The sequence below is a fragment of the Ranitomeya variabilis genome, chromosome 1 (assembly GCF_051348905.1).
Source record: "Ranitomeya variabilis isolate aRanVar5 chromosome 1, aRanVar5.hap1, whole genome shotgun sequence".
NCBI lineage: Eukaryota > Metazoa > Chordata > Amphibia > Anura > Dendrobatidae > Ranitomeya > Ranitomeya variabilis.
This window is the reverse complement of record NC_135232.1, coordinates 170,033,408-170,047,038: the sequence shown is the minus strand read 5'-3', so window position 1 is coordinate 170,047,038 and position 13,631 is coordinate 170,033,408. Positions and strand designations below refer to the sequence as shown.

The 13,631-nt window shown below is 44.3% G+C and overlaps 1 protein-coding gene across 1 annotated transcript in view; it reads left to right on the top strand.

The window, feature by feature from the left end:
* The window catches only part of CCDC112 (coiled-coil domain containing 112), an 80,623-nt gene extending 69,017 nt beyond the window's left edge, over positions 1 to 11,606 (top strand). Inside the window, exons 9-12 of the mRNA XM_077290571.1 lie at positions 1,146 to 1,264; positions 4,195 to 5,004; positions 5,795 to 6,035; positions 11,335 to 11,606. Coding sequence (XP_077146686.1) covers positions 1,146 to 1,264; positions 4,195 to 4,225 — 150 coding nt within the window. The 3' untranslated portion in view covers positions 4,226 to 5,004; positions 5,795 to 6,035; positions 11,335 to 11,606. The remainder of the gene's footprint in view (positions 1 to 1,145; positions 1,265 to 4,194; positions 5,005 to 5,794; positions 6,036 to 11,334) is intronic.
* The last annotated feature ends 2,025 nt before the right edge of the window (positions 11,607 to 13,631 follow it).

Genomic DNA, 13,631 nt, shown 5'->3' with positions numbered 1-13,631 from the left:
ACAAGCCAGGGGATCAGTAACTGTCAGGAGCGGATATGCCAACGACAAGAGACAAAAGCAGGTCAGGATCCAAGCCGAGTTCAAGTATTAAGAAGTCCAGACACAAAGGGGACACACAGAGACAGGACAGGGTATAACACAGACAAGGGTCGAGTCAGGAATAACAGCAGGACAAGTCAGGGTGTAACAGAGTCAGCTACTCACAACTTAGGCAGAACTATAACTGACACCACCTGCAGGATGCAGTGAAGAGAAATAGCCTGAAGCCAAAACGAGGCAGAGAAAAGTTAACCTTTGACATGATCAGAGTGGGAAAGAAAGACAGAATACAAAACCTGGTCTGGATCATGACACACATTTTATACACTTAATATTACCATATGCATTGAAGGGTCTCTGTTAGCACAGGATGACTGTTCAAACCAGGTCCCACCGCTCTGCATTATGGCGGGGGCCAATCATTTAACTACACTTTCTCACCTGCTTGGATTCCCTGTATCTCCACCATTTTGTGGCTGTATAAAGCCAGAGCTATCAATCAAAGAAGAGCAAGGATACAGGTAGGTGGGACGGTGCACTTAAATATTATGTAATTGGTTTGAGCAGTCCTGTGCTGACAGACTCCCTTTTAAATGTTTGTAGGGTTTGCAAATCTGGGATGCACACCTATAAGATGAAAAATGTTGATCATGGATATGGGTATATGTATAAAACTGTACAGTGGAGATAAGGGCAATTACCTGTGCGACTTAGGTGTAGTAACTGTGCCAAAGACAATTTATTTGTGCTCAACTTGTGAATCATGTTTGGTTGTGATTGAGTTATTTTTTAATCATGTTTATGAAATGTGATCTTTTAAAATCTTGCAAAAGATGTTCTACATGTCATGAGCAGGTTGGTGTAAGTAACATCACGTGAAATGGAGTAAGCGAATAAGCCAGAATTGATCTGATGATTAGTTATGTGACATAGTACTTTCACAAACACTGGGAAGGGAAGTTGGGTTCTCATTCTTTCGTGAAGTGGTTAAGGAAGAGAGAAAAAAACAGACTGAAGTCATCTATCTGATGGTATAAATTATGTGCATTGTTTCAATTTGATTGTTTAATGAAACACTAGGCATACTGTGATTTTATCTATTTTAGGTGCACGTTCATGTTGATAGAGATCCTTCCAGACTATGCAAGCTTACTAAAGGATGGGAGGAGCGCTGTAAAAACATTGGCCCAACCGGATCTGCTCCATTAGCACATATTCCACACCGGTAATACTGATGTATATATTTTAAGCACAGTTCAGGGCTGGATCTATCATAAGACAGATGCCACCCATGCCCGACTTTGCCTTATGATTTACTCCTTTGTGGTTTCTGTCAGGCTGGAGTCACACTAGCGAGTTTTACGGATGTAAGAGCGCAGAAAATACGCCCGTAAAACTCGCCAAACAAACGGCACAATTATTCTCAATGGGTCTGGTCCTATCAGCCGTATATTACGGTTCAGTATTATACGGCTTTCTACGGCCGTAGTAAATCGCAGCATGCTGCGTTTGTCAGCGTATTGCGCAAATAATACGCCAATGAAAGTCTATGGTGGCGAGAAAAATACGGATTACACACGGACCAGCAGTGTGACTTGCGAGAAATACGCAGCGGTGTTAGTGAAAAGCCGGTAATTCAATTGCCGGCTTTTCATTTCTCCTTCACAAACCCGACATGATATGAGACATGGTTTACATACAGTAAACCATCTCATATCCCCTTTTTTTTTTTTGCATATTCCACACTACTAATGTTAGTAGTGTGTATGTGCAAAATTTGGGCGCTGTAGCTGCTAAAATAAAGGGTTAAATGGCGGAAAAAAATGGCGTGGGCTCCCGCGCAATTTTCTCCGCCAGCGTGGTAAAGCCAGTGACTGACGGCAGATATTAATAGCCTAAAGAGGGTCCATGGTTATTGGCCCCCCTGGCTACAAACCTCTGCCCCCAGCCACCCCAGAAAAGGCACATCTGGAAGATGCGCCTATTCTGGCACTTGGCCACTCTCTTCCCACTCCCGTGTAGCGGTGGGATATGGGGTAATGAAGGGTTAATGTCACCTTGCTATTGTAAGGTGACATTAAGCCAGATTAATAATGGAGAGGCGTCAATTATGTCACCTATCCATTATTAATCCAATTGTCTGAAAGGGTTAAAAAACACACACACACGTTATTAAAAAGTATAGTATTTTAATGAAATAAACAAACAGGTTGTTTTAGTATTTTATTGCTCTCTCAATCCATCCGGAACACCCTCGCTTGGCAAAATAATAAACCCACAATATACATACCTTCGGATGAACTGTCAGGTCCCACGAAGTAAATCCATCTGAAGGGGTTAAATCATTTTACAGCCAGGAGCTGTGCTAAAGCACTCGCTCGTGGTTGTAAAAACCCCGGGTGCTGAAAGGAAATCAGGGTGATCTGTACTTACATTGAGTTGCGGTGAGGCGCCCTCTGCTGGATGTTCTCATGAACTGCAGCCTTGGAAAAGTTCCCACGCTCGAGTTCATATGAGTTCATCCAGCAGAGGGCGCCTCACCGCGACTCAATGTAAGTACAGATCACCCTGATTTCCTTTCAGCACCCGGGGTTTTTACAACCACGAGCGAGTGCTTTAGCACAGCTCCTGGCTGTAAAATGATTTAACCCCTTCAGATGGATTTACTTCGTGGGACCTGACAGTTCATCCGAAGGTATGTATATTGTGGGTTTATTATTTTGCCAAGCGAGGGTGTTCCGGATGGATTGAGAGAGCAATAAAATACTAAAACAACCTGTTTGTTTATTTCATTAAAATACTTTTTAATAACGTGTGTGTGTTTTTTAACCCTTTCAGACAATTGGATTAATAATGGATAGGTGACATAATTGACGCCTCTCCATTATTAATCTGGCTTAATGTCACCTTACAATAGCAAGGTGACATTAACCCTTCATTACCCCATATCCCACAGCTACACGGGAGTGGGAAGAGAGTGGCCAAGTGCCAGAATAGGTGCATCTTCCAGATGTGCCTTTTCTGGGGTGGCTGGGGGCAGATGTTTGTAGCCAGGGGGGGCCAATAACCGTGGACCCTCTCCTGGCTATTAATATCTGCCGTCAGTCACTGGCTTTACCACTCTGGCGGAGAAAATTGTGCGGGAGCCCACGCCAATTTTTTCCGCCATTTAACCCTTTATTTTTGCAGCTACAGTGCCCAAATTTTGCACATACACACTATTAACATTAGTAGTGTGGAATATGTAAAAAAAAGGGATATGAGATGGTTTACTGTATGTAAACCATGTCTCATATCCTGTCGGGTTTGTGAAGGAGAAATGAAAAGCCGGCAATTGAATTACCGGCTTGTCACAAATAACGCGCTTAATTAAATCTAAATACAGAATATAAATATATATATATATATATATATATATATATATATATATAATGTGTATATATGTTTATATATGTTTTACCGAACATTTGAGCACATAAATCCATTAGATGTCGGTTTTGCAAGCCTGCGAGAAAATATCGCCGTACGGATGCCATACGGATTACATACGGAGGATGCCATGCGCAAAATACGCTGACACACCCTGCCTACGGATCACTATTTTGGGAACATTTCTCCGTATTACGGCCGTAAAAAAACGGACCGTATTGTCTTACGCTGAGTGTGACTCCAGCCTCATTCTGTCAGGAAGAAAAGTGATGCATATGCAAAGCTGTTCTTAAACATTTGGCGAAATCTGAAGCTGTGGTTCTGAATGGAAATGCCTGAACAGAGCCTGGAAAAAAAAATGAACAGATCAGTTCTTTTATTTCACACTGAGTGAGGGGTGCATAGTATAGCAGTTAGAATAGTGCTAGTGCAAGAGACTAGTTGGTCTGTACGATGAGAATATTCAGAGGTCATTTCTCAAGGATACTCCTTCTTGGTTCAGTTTGACTGGTGAGTGGATTAGAAAGGGACTTTAAAAAGTGATGCAGAATAGTGTACAAAAATATACATCTTTCCAGTTTTTTTTTTAATAAAATTAACGATGTCCTAAATTATATTTTTCAAGTAAATTAAACTTAGTAATGAATTCTTAAAATTTATAAAACTTAAAAAATCTAACAGAAAAATTGATAGAGCATTTCAAATTTTATGTATTTTTATTTGTAGGGCTGTACCAACATGGAGACAAGGTTTATAATCTGCTACATTCTGAAGATTATTGGACTATTAGCATTCACTAACTACAATACAGGACATCATCTCGTTTGTGCTGCGTTAAATCTATACTACAACCGCTACTTGTAAATGCAGACTTATAAATTAATGAACTAAATAACTACAAAACCTGCGGCAGCTACAAGGATCAGTTTGCCTTTCATGATGGATTTTAAGGCATATTGCGGTTGAGAATGATGTCTGACCACCGAACTGTACCACAGACAGCCGGCAATGGCACCTGATATGTAGGTCCACTAACATTGTAGCAGGGTTGTTTCAGTGTCAGTGTCAATTTTTTTTGTGTGTCGGAATTGATATAAAATGGACCTACTCCTGACTCCTAAAATATACAATAAATTGGATACATTAGTACAATGCAGAATGTGCTGTAAGGCTGTGTGCACACGTTGCACATTTTTCAAGTTTTTTTCTCGATAAAAACGCTATAAAGCCGCAAAAAATCTGCATACATTATGCATCCCATCATTTTTAATGAATTCTGCAATTTTTGTACACATGATGCGTCTTTTTCCGCAAAAAAAACGCATCGCGGTAAAAAACGCAGCATGTTCATTAATTTTGCTGATTTTTCGCGGATTTCCCACTATATAATGCATTGGGAAATGTCTGGAAAAATCCGCAAAAAAAACACACCAAAAACGCGGTAAAAACGCACAAAAAACGCATGCAGATTTCTTGCAGAAAATCTTAGGATTTTCTCAGGAATTTTCTGCAAGAAATCCTGAACGTGTGCACATAGCCTTAAAGGGAACCTGTCACCACGTTTTTGGAAGATGGGATAAAAATAGCGTTAAATAGGGGCAGAGGTGGGCATTACATTAGTGTGTTTGTTATGCGTTTATTACCCACCTAAGTTGCCGAAATACCTTTGCAAAGTCTCCGTTTTCGCCTGTCAATCAGGCTGATCTGGTCAAAAGGGCGTTGTCTTCCCCCAGATTTTGCGTAGTTTTCCGTTGGTGGCGTAGTGGTGTGCGCATGCCCAAGGTCCCGAATCCTCTGCCAGGGGATTTAAAAGAGCGCGCTGTTCGTTTTCATTGGTGATCGGTGGGCGCGGCCATCTTCCTTTGGCCGCGCGTGCGCAGAAGCGGCGCTCTGCTGGCCGCGGCTTCAGGAAAATGGCCGCCGCGATATCCATCTGCGCACGCGCGGCATCCCGCGGCCATTTTCCTGAAGCCGTGGCCAGCAGAGCGCCGCTTCTGCGCACGCGCGGCCAAAGGAAGATGGCCGCGCCCACCGATCACCAATGAAAACGAACAGCGCGCTCTTTTAAATCCCCTGGCAGAGGATTCAGGACTTTGGGCATGCGCACACCACTACGCCACCAACGGAAAACTACGCAAAATCTGGGGGAAGACAAGACGCCCTTTTGACCAGACCAGCCTGATTGACAGGCGAAAACGGAGACTTTGCTAAGGTATTTCGGCAACTTAGGTGGGTAATAAACGCATAACAAACACACTAATGTAATGCCCACCTCTGCCCCTATTTAACGCTATTTTTATCCCATCTTCCAAAAACGTGGTGACAGGTTCCCTTTAATGTTTTCATAATAATTTGGGAAAGTTATGAAATGTCCTAGAAATGTTTGTTCTGTTCCTGATCTAAGGATCTCGGCTTTTAGCAGAGATGAATCCGTGCTGCACTTTACAGTGAAGGAAATAATTATTTGATCCCTTGCTGATTTTATATGTTTGCCCACTGACAAAGACATGAACAGTCTATAATTTAAGGGTAGTTAATTTTAACCCCTTAGTGACAGAGCCAATTTGGTACTTAAAGAAGTTGTCCACTACTATAACCTTTTTTTTTTTTTTTTTTTCATAAATCTTGCTATTATGTGCCACTGAAAACATCTACTGTGTTTATTTTAGCAATATTACCTTTTATCATGCTGTAGCAGCCCACTTTAGTGCTGGATTCAGCTCTCATGGGGTTAATCGACAACTTCCTTTCTCCTGAGTCATTGTGCTCTAATACTACAAGTTCCATGATGCATTGCACTGCTACTAAGCCTGAACCTAGCACACCCTCTCCAAAACACACCCAACCCCTCCCTCCTCTCCCTCCTCTAGCTTCAAACAGATTTGTGATGTCATTTCTGTCCGACCTCCTCTTTTACATTTGTCCAACCCACACTCCATTACACACAGAGGGAAAGATAGATAGATAGATAGATATGGGATAGATAGATACATACAGATATATCTATGTCTATTTCCATAGGTATGTCCATATCCATGTTTCTAAACCCCTTCACCCCTGCAGCTTTTTTGTTTTCGTTTATCGCTCCCCTTCTTTCCAGAGCCATAATTTTTCCGTCAATATGGCCATGTGGGGGCTTATCTTTTGCGGGACAAGTTCTACTTTTGAACGACACCATTGGTTTTACCATGTCGTGTAGCAGAAAATGTGAAAAAAATTCAAAGTGCAATGAAATGGCAAAAAAAGTGCAATCCCACACTTGTTTTTTGCTTGGCTTTTTTGCTCGGTTCCCTAAATGCTAAGGCTGTGTGCACACATTGTGGATTTGATTGCAGATCCGCAGCGTTTTTTGCCGCACTGAATTGCATCAAATCCGCAGTGTAGTGCACAACCAATGTAAGTCAATGGGAGCCGCAGACTTGTTGTGCACATGCTGCGGAAAAGGCCGCACCGAAACGCAGCTTTTTTTTCTCGCAGCATGTCACTTCTTTTGTGCGGAACTGCAGCGTTTCTGCACCTTTAGGCTATGTGCACACTCTGCGGCGTGCTCTGCAGGTTCTCCCGCAGCGGAATTGATAAATCTGCAGGGCAAAACCGCTGCGGTTATCCCTGCAGATTTATCGCGGTTTGTTCCGCTATTTCCGCTGCGGGTTTCCGCCTATACTATTGATGCTGCATATGCAGCAATATGCAGCATCAATAGTAATGTAAAAAATAATAAAAATTGGCTATACTCACCCTCTGACGTCCGATCTCCTCGGCGCTGCACCCGGCGGTCCAGTTCCAAAGATGCTGTGCCGAGAAGGACCTTCGTGACGTCACGGTCATGTGACCCAGGCGTCATCACGGTCATGTGACCGCGACGTCACCACAGGTCCTGCTCGCACACCAACCCTGATACCGGACGGCCGCGTGCAGCGCTGAGAGGTGAGTATAGCATCATTTTTTATTTTAATTCTTTTTTTTTACACTATTTATGCTTCCCAGGGCCTGTAGGAGAGTCTCCTCTCCTCCACCCCGGGTAGCAACCGCACATGATCTGCTTATTTCCCGCATCATGGGCATAGCCCCATGCGGGAAGTAAGCGGTTCAATGCATTCCTATGGGTGCAGAATCGCTGCGATTCTGCACAAAGAAGTGACATGCTGCGGGTTTTAAACCGCTGCGTTTCTGCGCGGTTTTTCCCGCAGCATGTGCACAGCGGTTTGCGGTTTCCATAGGGTTTATATGTTAATGTAAACGCAATGGAAACTGCTGCGGACCCGCAGCATCAAAATCGCCGAGGATCCGCGGTAAAAACCGCTATGTGTGAACATGGCCTTAGACTTTCATTGAGTCGGGCACATCCGCCGCAAAACCGCAGATGTAAAAAAGATCTGCAGTTTTGCTGCGGATGTGGGTCCGAGAAACGCAGCAGCTCGGGAGGATGGAAGTGTGTGGGCGGTGACGGTGTGCGTCTATATGTGGGCGGGCGGGGTCTGCGGGCTGTTCGGATGTGTGCTGCGCTGTGCGGGACTGTTCAGGTGTGTGCGATGTATGTGGGCTCTTCGGATGTGTGCGGGGCTGTGGGGGGGGGTCTTTTGGGGTGTGTGTGCAGGCATCATCCGATGGAACTACAAGTACGCAGCATACAATCTGCAGCTCATTCGGATGTAATCCGGACAGTGGACACACACCCTACGCTATCCATACATCTATCAATAGATATCTATCCAGACACATCTACAGATAGATATATGGATAGATGTATGCATCTATAGATCTATCTATATGTAGATCTGTCTATCCATTTCATCTATCTGTCTATCTGTGTGTTTAAAGGAGTGTGGGTTGGACAAATGTAAAAGAGGAGGTTGGACAATAATGACATCACAAATCTTTTTTTTTTGTTCAATAATACATCTTTATTTACCTTTCAAAAACGCACCAAAACGACTAAAAACCGCGCAAAAACCGCAACAAAAGCGAATTAAAAAATGCATCAAAACCGTGCAAAAAACTGCATAAAAAATGCATCAAAACTGAAAAAAATCGCATCAAAACCGCACCATAATTGCATCAACACTGCACCAAAAACTGCATCAAAACTGCACAAAAACCGCACCAAAATCGCACCAAAAACTCGCATCAAAACCACACCAAAACCACACTAAGAACTGCATCAAAACCGCACCAAGAACTGCATCAAAACCGCACCAAAAACTGCATCAATACCGCACCAAAACTGCAAACTGCACCAGGTTTTGATGCAGTTTTTGGTGCAGTTTTGATGCAGTTTTTGGTGCGGTTTATGCGCGGTTTTAATGCCGTTTTTGGAAATAAGTAAATAAACGGAAAATGTGCATGATTTGAATGGAAACATGCATGAAAAAACGGATTCCAAGGCCGGATTCATCATTTCACAGCTCAGTTTCATAGTTTTTTGTAAACGCATGCGTTTTTAAGCACATGCGTTTGTTTGCGTTAAAAACGCATGCGTTTTTATAGAAAAAAAACAGAAAAAAACACTGAAACACCACCCACCACCATCAGGGTGATAAAGGGATCCAAACCCTACCCCTAACCTCACCCCTAACCGTTTAATGAACATTTTCTGACATAGTGCCACGATATTTCAGTGCCACGTATGTAAGTGCCATGTATGTAAGTGCCACGTGCCACGTATGTAAGTGCCACGTATTTCAGTGCCACGTATTTCAGTGCCACGTATTTCAGTGCCACGTATTTCAGTGCCACGTATTTCAGTGCCACGTATTTCAGTGCCACGTATTTCAGTGCCACGTATTTCAGTGCCACGTATTTCAGTGCCACGTATTTCAGTGCCACGTATTTCAGTGCCACGTATTTAAGTGCCACGTATTTAAGTACCACGTGACACGTATTTCAGTGCCACGGATTTAAGTGCCACGGATTTAAGTGCCACGGATTTAAGTGCCACGGATTTAAGTGCCACGGATTTAAGTGCCACGTATTTCAGTGTCACGTATTAAAGTGCCACGTATTTCTGTCACGTTTACGGTTAGGGTTGATGTCACCGCTCTATAGGACCCTCAGTGACACACTGACAGGAGGCAATGGCTCCTGCAGTGTATCACTGAGGTTACTAAAGTTCACTGGTCTCACTTTATGGCAAAAAGCTGCGTGGGAACTTTCTCATACAGCATGCCATAAAGTGAGACTAGGGACTATTTTCTCACAGGGGCGTAGGAATACATTGTGGGGAATACATTGTGGAAGGATACCTTCCTCCCCTCATTGTCTTCCTGGAGCCCCTGGTGAGTGGTTGCATCAGCAGATGCTCCAGCTCTCCACGGGAGATCGTCGAGGGACACTCGTTTTAATTGGATTTCTGCGGATCAGGGAGTATAGTGTTTGTTTATTATTTTAATATTTTTTACAGATGACAATGGCTTCGGGGATCAAAGTGACAAGTGATGGTGAGTATGTAATCTATGTTTAATGTACTGTATGTCTATATGTATGTATGTATGTAATTATGTATGTATGTATGTACTGTATGTCTATGTATGTACTGTATGCGCATGTCGTCGCATGCCGCATGTCGTCGCATGGTGCATGTCGTCGCATGCTGCATGTCACATGTTGTTGCATGGCGCATGTCATCGCATGCTGCATGTCGCATGTTGTCGCATGGCGCATGTCGTCCCATGTCGTCGCATGGCGCATGTCATTGCATGGTACATGTCGCATGCCGTCGCATGTTGCCGCATGGTGAGTGTCGTTGCATGGCGCATGTCGCATGTTGTCGCATGGCGCATGTCATCGCATGGCGCATGTCGTCCCATGTCGTCGCATGGCGCATGTCATCGCATGGCGCATGTCGTCCCATGTCGTCGCATGGCGCATTTCATTGCATGGTACATGTCGCATGCCGTCGCATGGCGCATGTTACGTGTCGTTGCATGGTGCATGTCGCCGCATGGTGCATGTTGTCGCATGGCGTCGCATGGTGAGTGTCGTCGCATGTCATGTGTTGTATGTATGTATGTATGTACGTATGTATTGTATATGTGTATTTTTTTTTACATTCAACACATTAGCCGGATGATGGGACTACTACTGTCCCATCATTGGCTAATGTGTCACTCACTGTCACTGTAGCAGGCAGAGCCCGATGGGACTTGTTGTCCCATCGGACGATGCCTGCACACAGACACACACACACACACACACACACACACACACACACACACACACACACACACACACACACACACACACACACACACACACACACACCACCCCCCAGCACATACCGGTCCGCACAGCGCCGGGGACCGGGACCGCAAAGCGCCGGCGACCGCACATCGCCGGGGACCGGGACCGCACAGCACCGGCGCCCGGGACTGCACAGCGCCGGGGACCGGGACCGCACAGCACCGGCGCCCGGGACCGCACAGCGCCGGGGACAGGGACCGCACAGCACCGGCGCTCGGGACCGCAAAGCGCCGGCGACCGCACAGCACCGGCGCCCGGGACCGCACAGCGCCGGGGACCGCCCACACATCCCTGCCTAGCCCCGCCCGCCCCCAGCACAGCCCCGCAGGCAGCCTCAGCCCCGCCCACAGCCCAGTCACTCTATGAGTGACTGCTGTCTGTGGAGCCTGGGGGCACGCCTGCTACTGACGTCACGTCAATTTCCAGAGTCTGGAAATTGACGTGACGTCGGCGGAAATGAGCGGCGGCTGAAGCCTGGGGGTCACGTGACCCGGACTCAGGCACCAGCATAGCGCCGCTCACAGGCGAAAACGGCTAAAGAAGGTATTTACACAAATCATCAGGGGCCCCGGGGGGATACATAGGGGGGTTAATTGAAAGTAGTGGACAACCCCTTTAATGACCGAGCCAATTTTTACAATTCTGACTACTGTCACTTTATGAGGTTATAACTCTGGAACGCTTTAACAGATCCCGCTGATTCTGAGAATGTTTTTCCGTGACATATTGTACTTCATGTTAGTGGTAACATTTCTTCGATATTACTTGCGATTATTTATGAAAAAAACGGAAATATGGCGAAAATGTTTAAAATTTTGCAATTTTCAAACTTTGTATTTTTATGCCCTTAAATCAGAGAGATATGTCACAAAAAATAGTTAATAAATAACATTTCCCACATGTCTACTTTAGATCAGCACAATTTTTAAAACAAAATATTTTTTGTTAGGGAGTTATAAGGGTTAAAAGTTGACCAGCAATTTCTCATTTTTACAACACTATTTTTTTTTAGGGACCACATCACATTTGAAGTCATTTTGAGGGGTCTATATGATAGAAAATAACCAAGTGTGACACCATTCTAAAAACTGCACCCCTCAAGGTGCTCAAAACCACATTCAAGAAGTTTATTAACCCTTTACGTGCTTCACAGGAACTGAAACAATGTGGAAGGAAAAAATGAAGATTTAACTTTTTTTTGCAAACATTTTACTTCAGAACCATTTTTTTTTATTTTCACAAGTGTAAAAACAGAAATTTAACCATAAATTTTGTTGTGCAATTTCTCCTGAATACGTCGATACCCCATATGTGGGGGTAAACCACTGTTTGGGCGCACCACAGAGCTTGGAAGAGAAGGAGCGCCGTTCGACTTTTTCAATGCAGGATTGGCTGGAATTGAGATCGGATGCCATGTCACGTTTAGAGAGTCCCTGATGTGCCTAAACAGTGGAAACGCTCCACAAGTGACACCATTTTGAAAACTAGACCCCTTAAGGAACTTATCTAGATGTGTGGTGAGCACTTTGATCCCCCAAGTGCTTCACAGAAGTTTATAAAGCAGAGCCATCAAAATTAAAAAATCACATTTGTTTACACAAAAATGATCTTTTCGCCCACAAATTCTTATTTTCACAAGGGTAACAGGAGAAATTAGACCACAAAAGTTGTTGTGCAATTTCTCCTGAGTACGTCAATACCCCATATGTGGGGGTAAACCACTGTTTGGGCGCACCGCAGAGCTTGGAAGAGAAGGAGTGCCGTTTTACTTTTTCAATGTAGAATTGACTGGAATTGAGATCGGACGCCATGTCGCGTTTGGAGAGCCCCTGATGTGCCTAAACAGTGGAAACCCCCCACAAGTGACACCATTTTGGAAACTAGACCCATTAAGGAACTTAACTAGATGTGTGGTGAGCACTTTAAACCCCCAGGTGCTTCACAGAAGTTTATAATGTAGAGCCATGAAAATTAAAAAAATCATTTTTTCCACAAAAATGATCTTTTCACCCCCAAATTTTTACTTTCACAAGGGTAACAGGAGAAATTGGACCCCAAAATGTATTGTGCAATTTATGCTGAGTAGGCTGATACCCCATATGTGGGGGTAAACCACTGTTTGGGCGCATGGCAGAGCTCAGAAGGGAAGGAGTGCCATTTTGGAATGCAGACTTTGATAGAATGGTCTGCGGGCGTTATGTTGCGTTTGCAGAGCCCCTGATGTACCTAAACAGTAGAAACCCCCCACAAGTGACCCCATTTTGGAAACTAGACCCCCAAGGAACTTATCTAGATGTGTGGTGAGAACTTTGAATGCCCAAGTGCTTCACAGAAGTTTATAATGCAGAGTCGTGAAAATAAAAAATATTTTTTTTTTCCACAAAAAAGATTTTTTTAGCCCCCAAGTTTTTATTTTCACAAGGGTAACAGGAGAAATTGGACCCCAAAAGTTGTTGTCCAATTTATCCCGAGTACTCTGATGCCCCATATGTGGGGTAAACCACTGTGTGGGCACACGGCAGAGCTCAGAAGGGAGGGAGCACCATTTGACTTTTTGAGCGCAAAATTGGCTGTGGCGTTGAGACCCCCTGATGTACCTAAACAGTGGAAACCCCCCAATTCTAACTCCAACCCTAACCCCAACACACCCCTAACCCTAATCCCAACCCGATCCATAATCCTAATCACAACCCTAACGATAATCACAACCCTAACCCCAAAACAACCCTAATCCCAACCCTAACCATAACCTAATCAGAACCCTAAATCCAACACACCCCTAATCCTAATCTCAACTGTTGTGAATTCTGCTCTTGGGCTCCCTCCGGTGGTTACAAGTGGTAGTGCTGCTGTCTCTGGATCGCAGCATTCATTAGGTGTGTCAAGTTTTTGCAATCCTGACTGGGCTATTTAGCCTTGCTTGA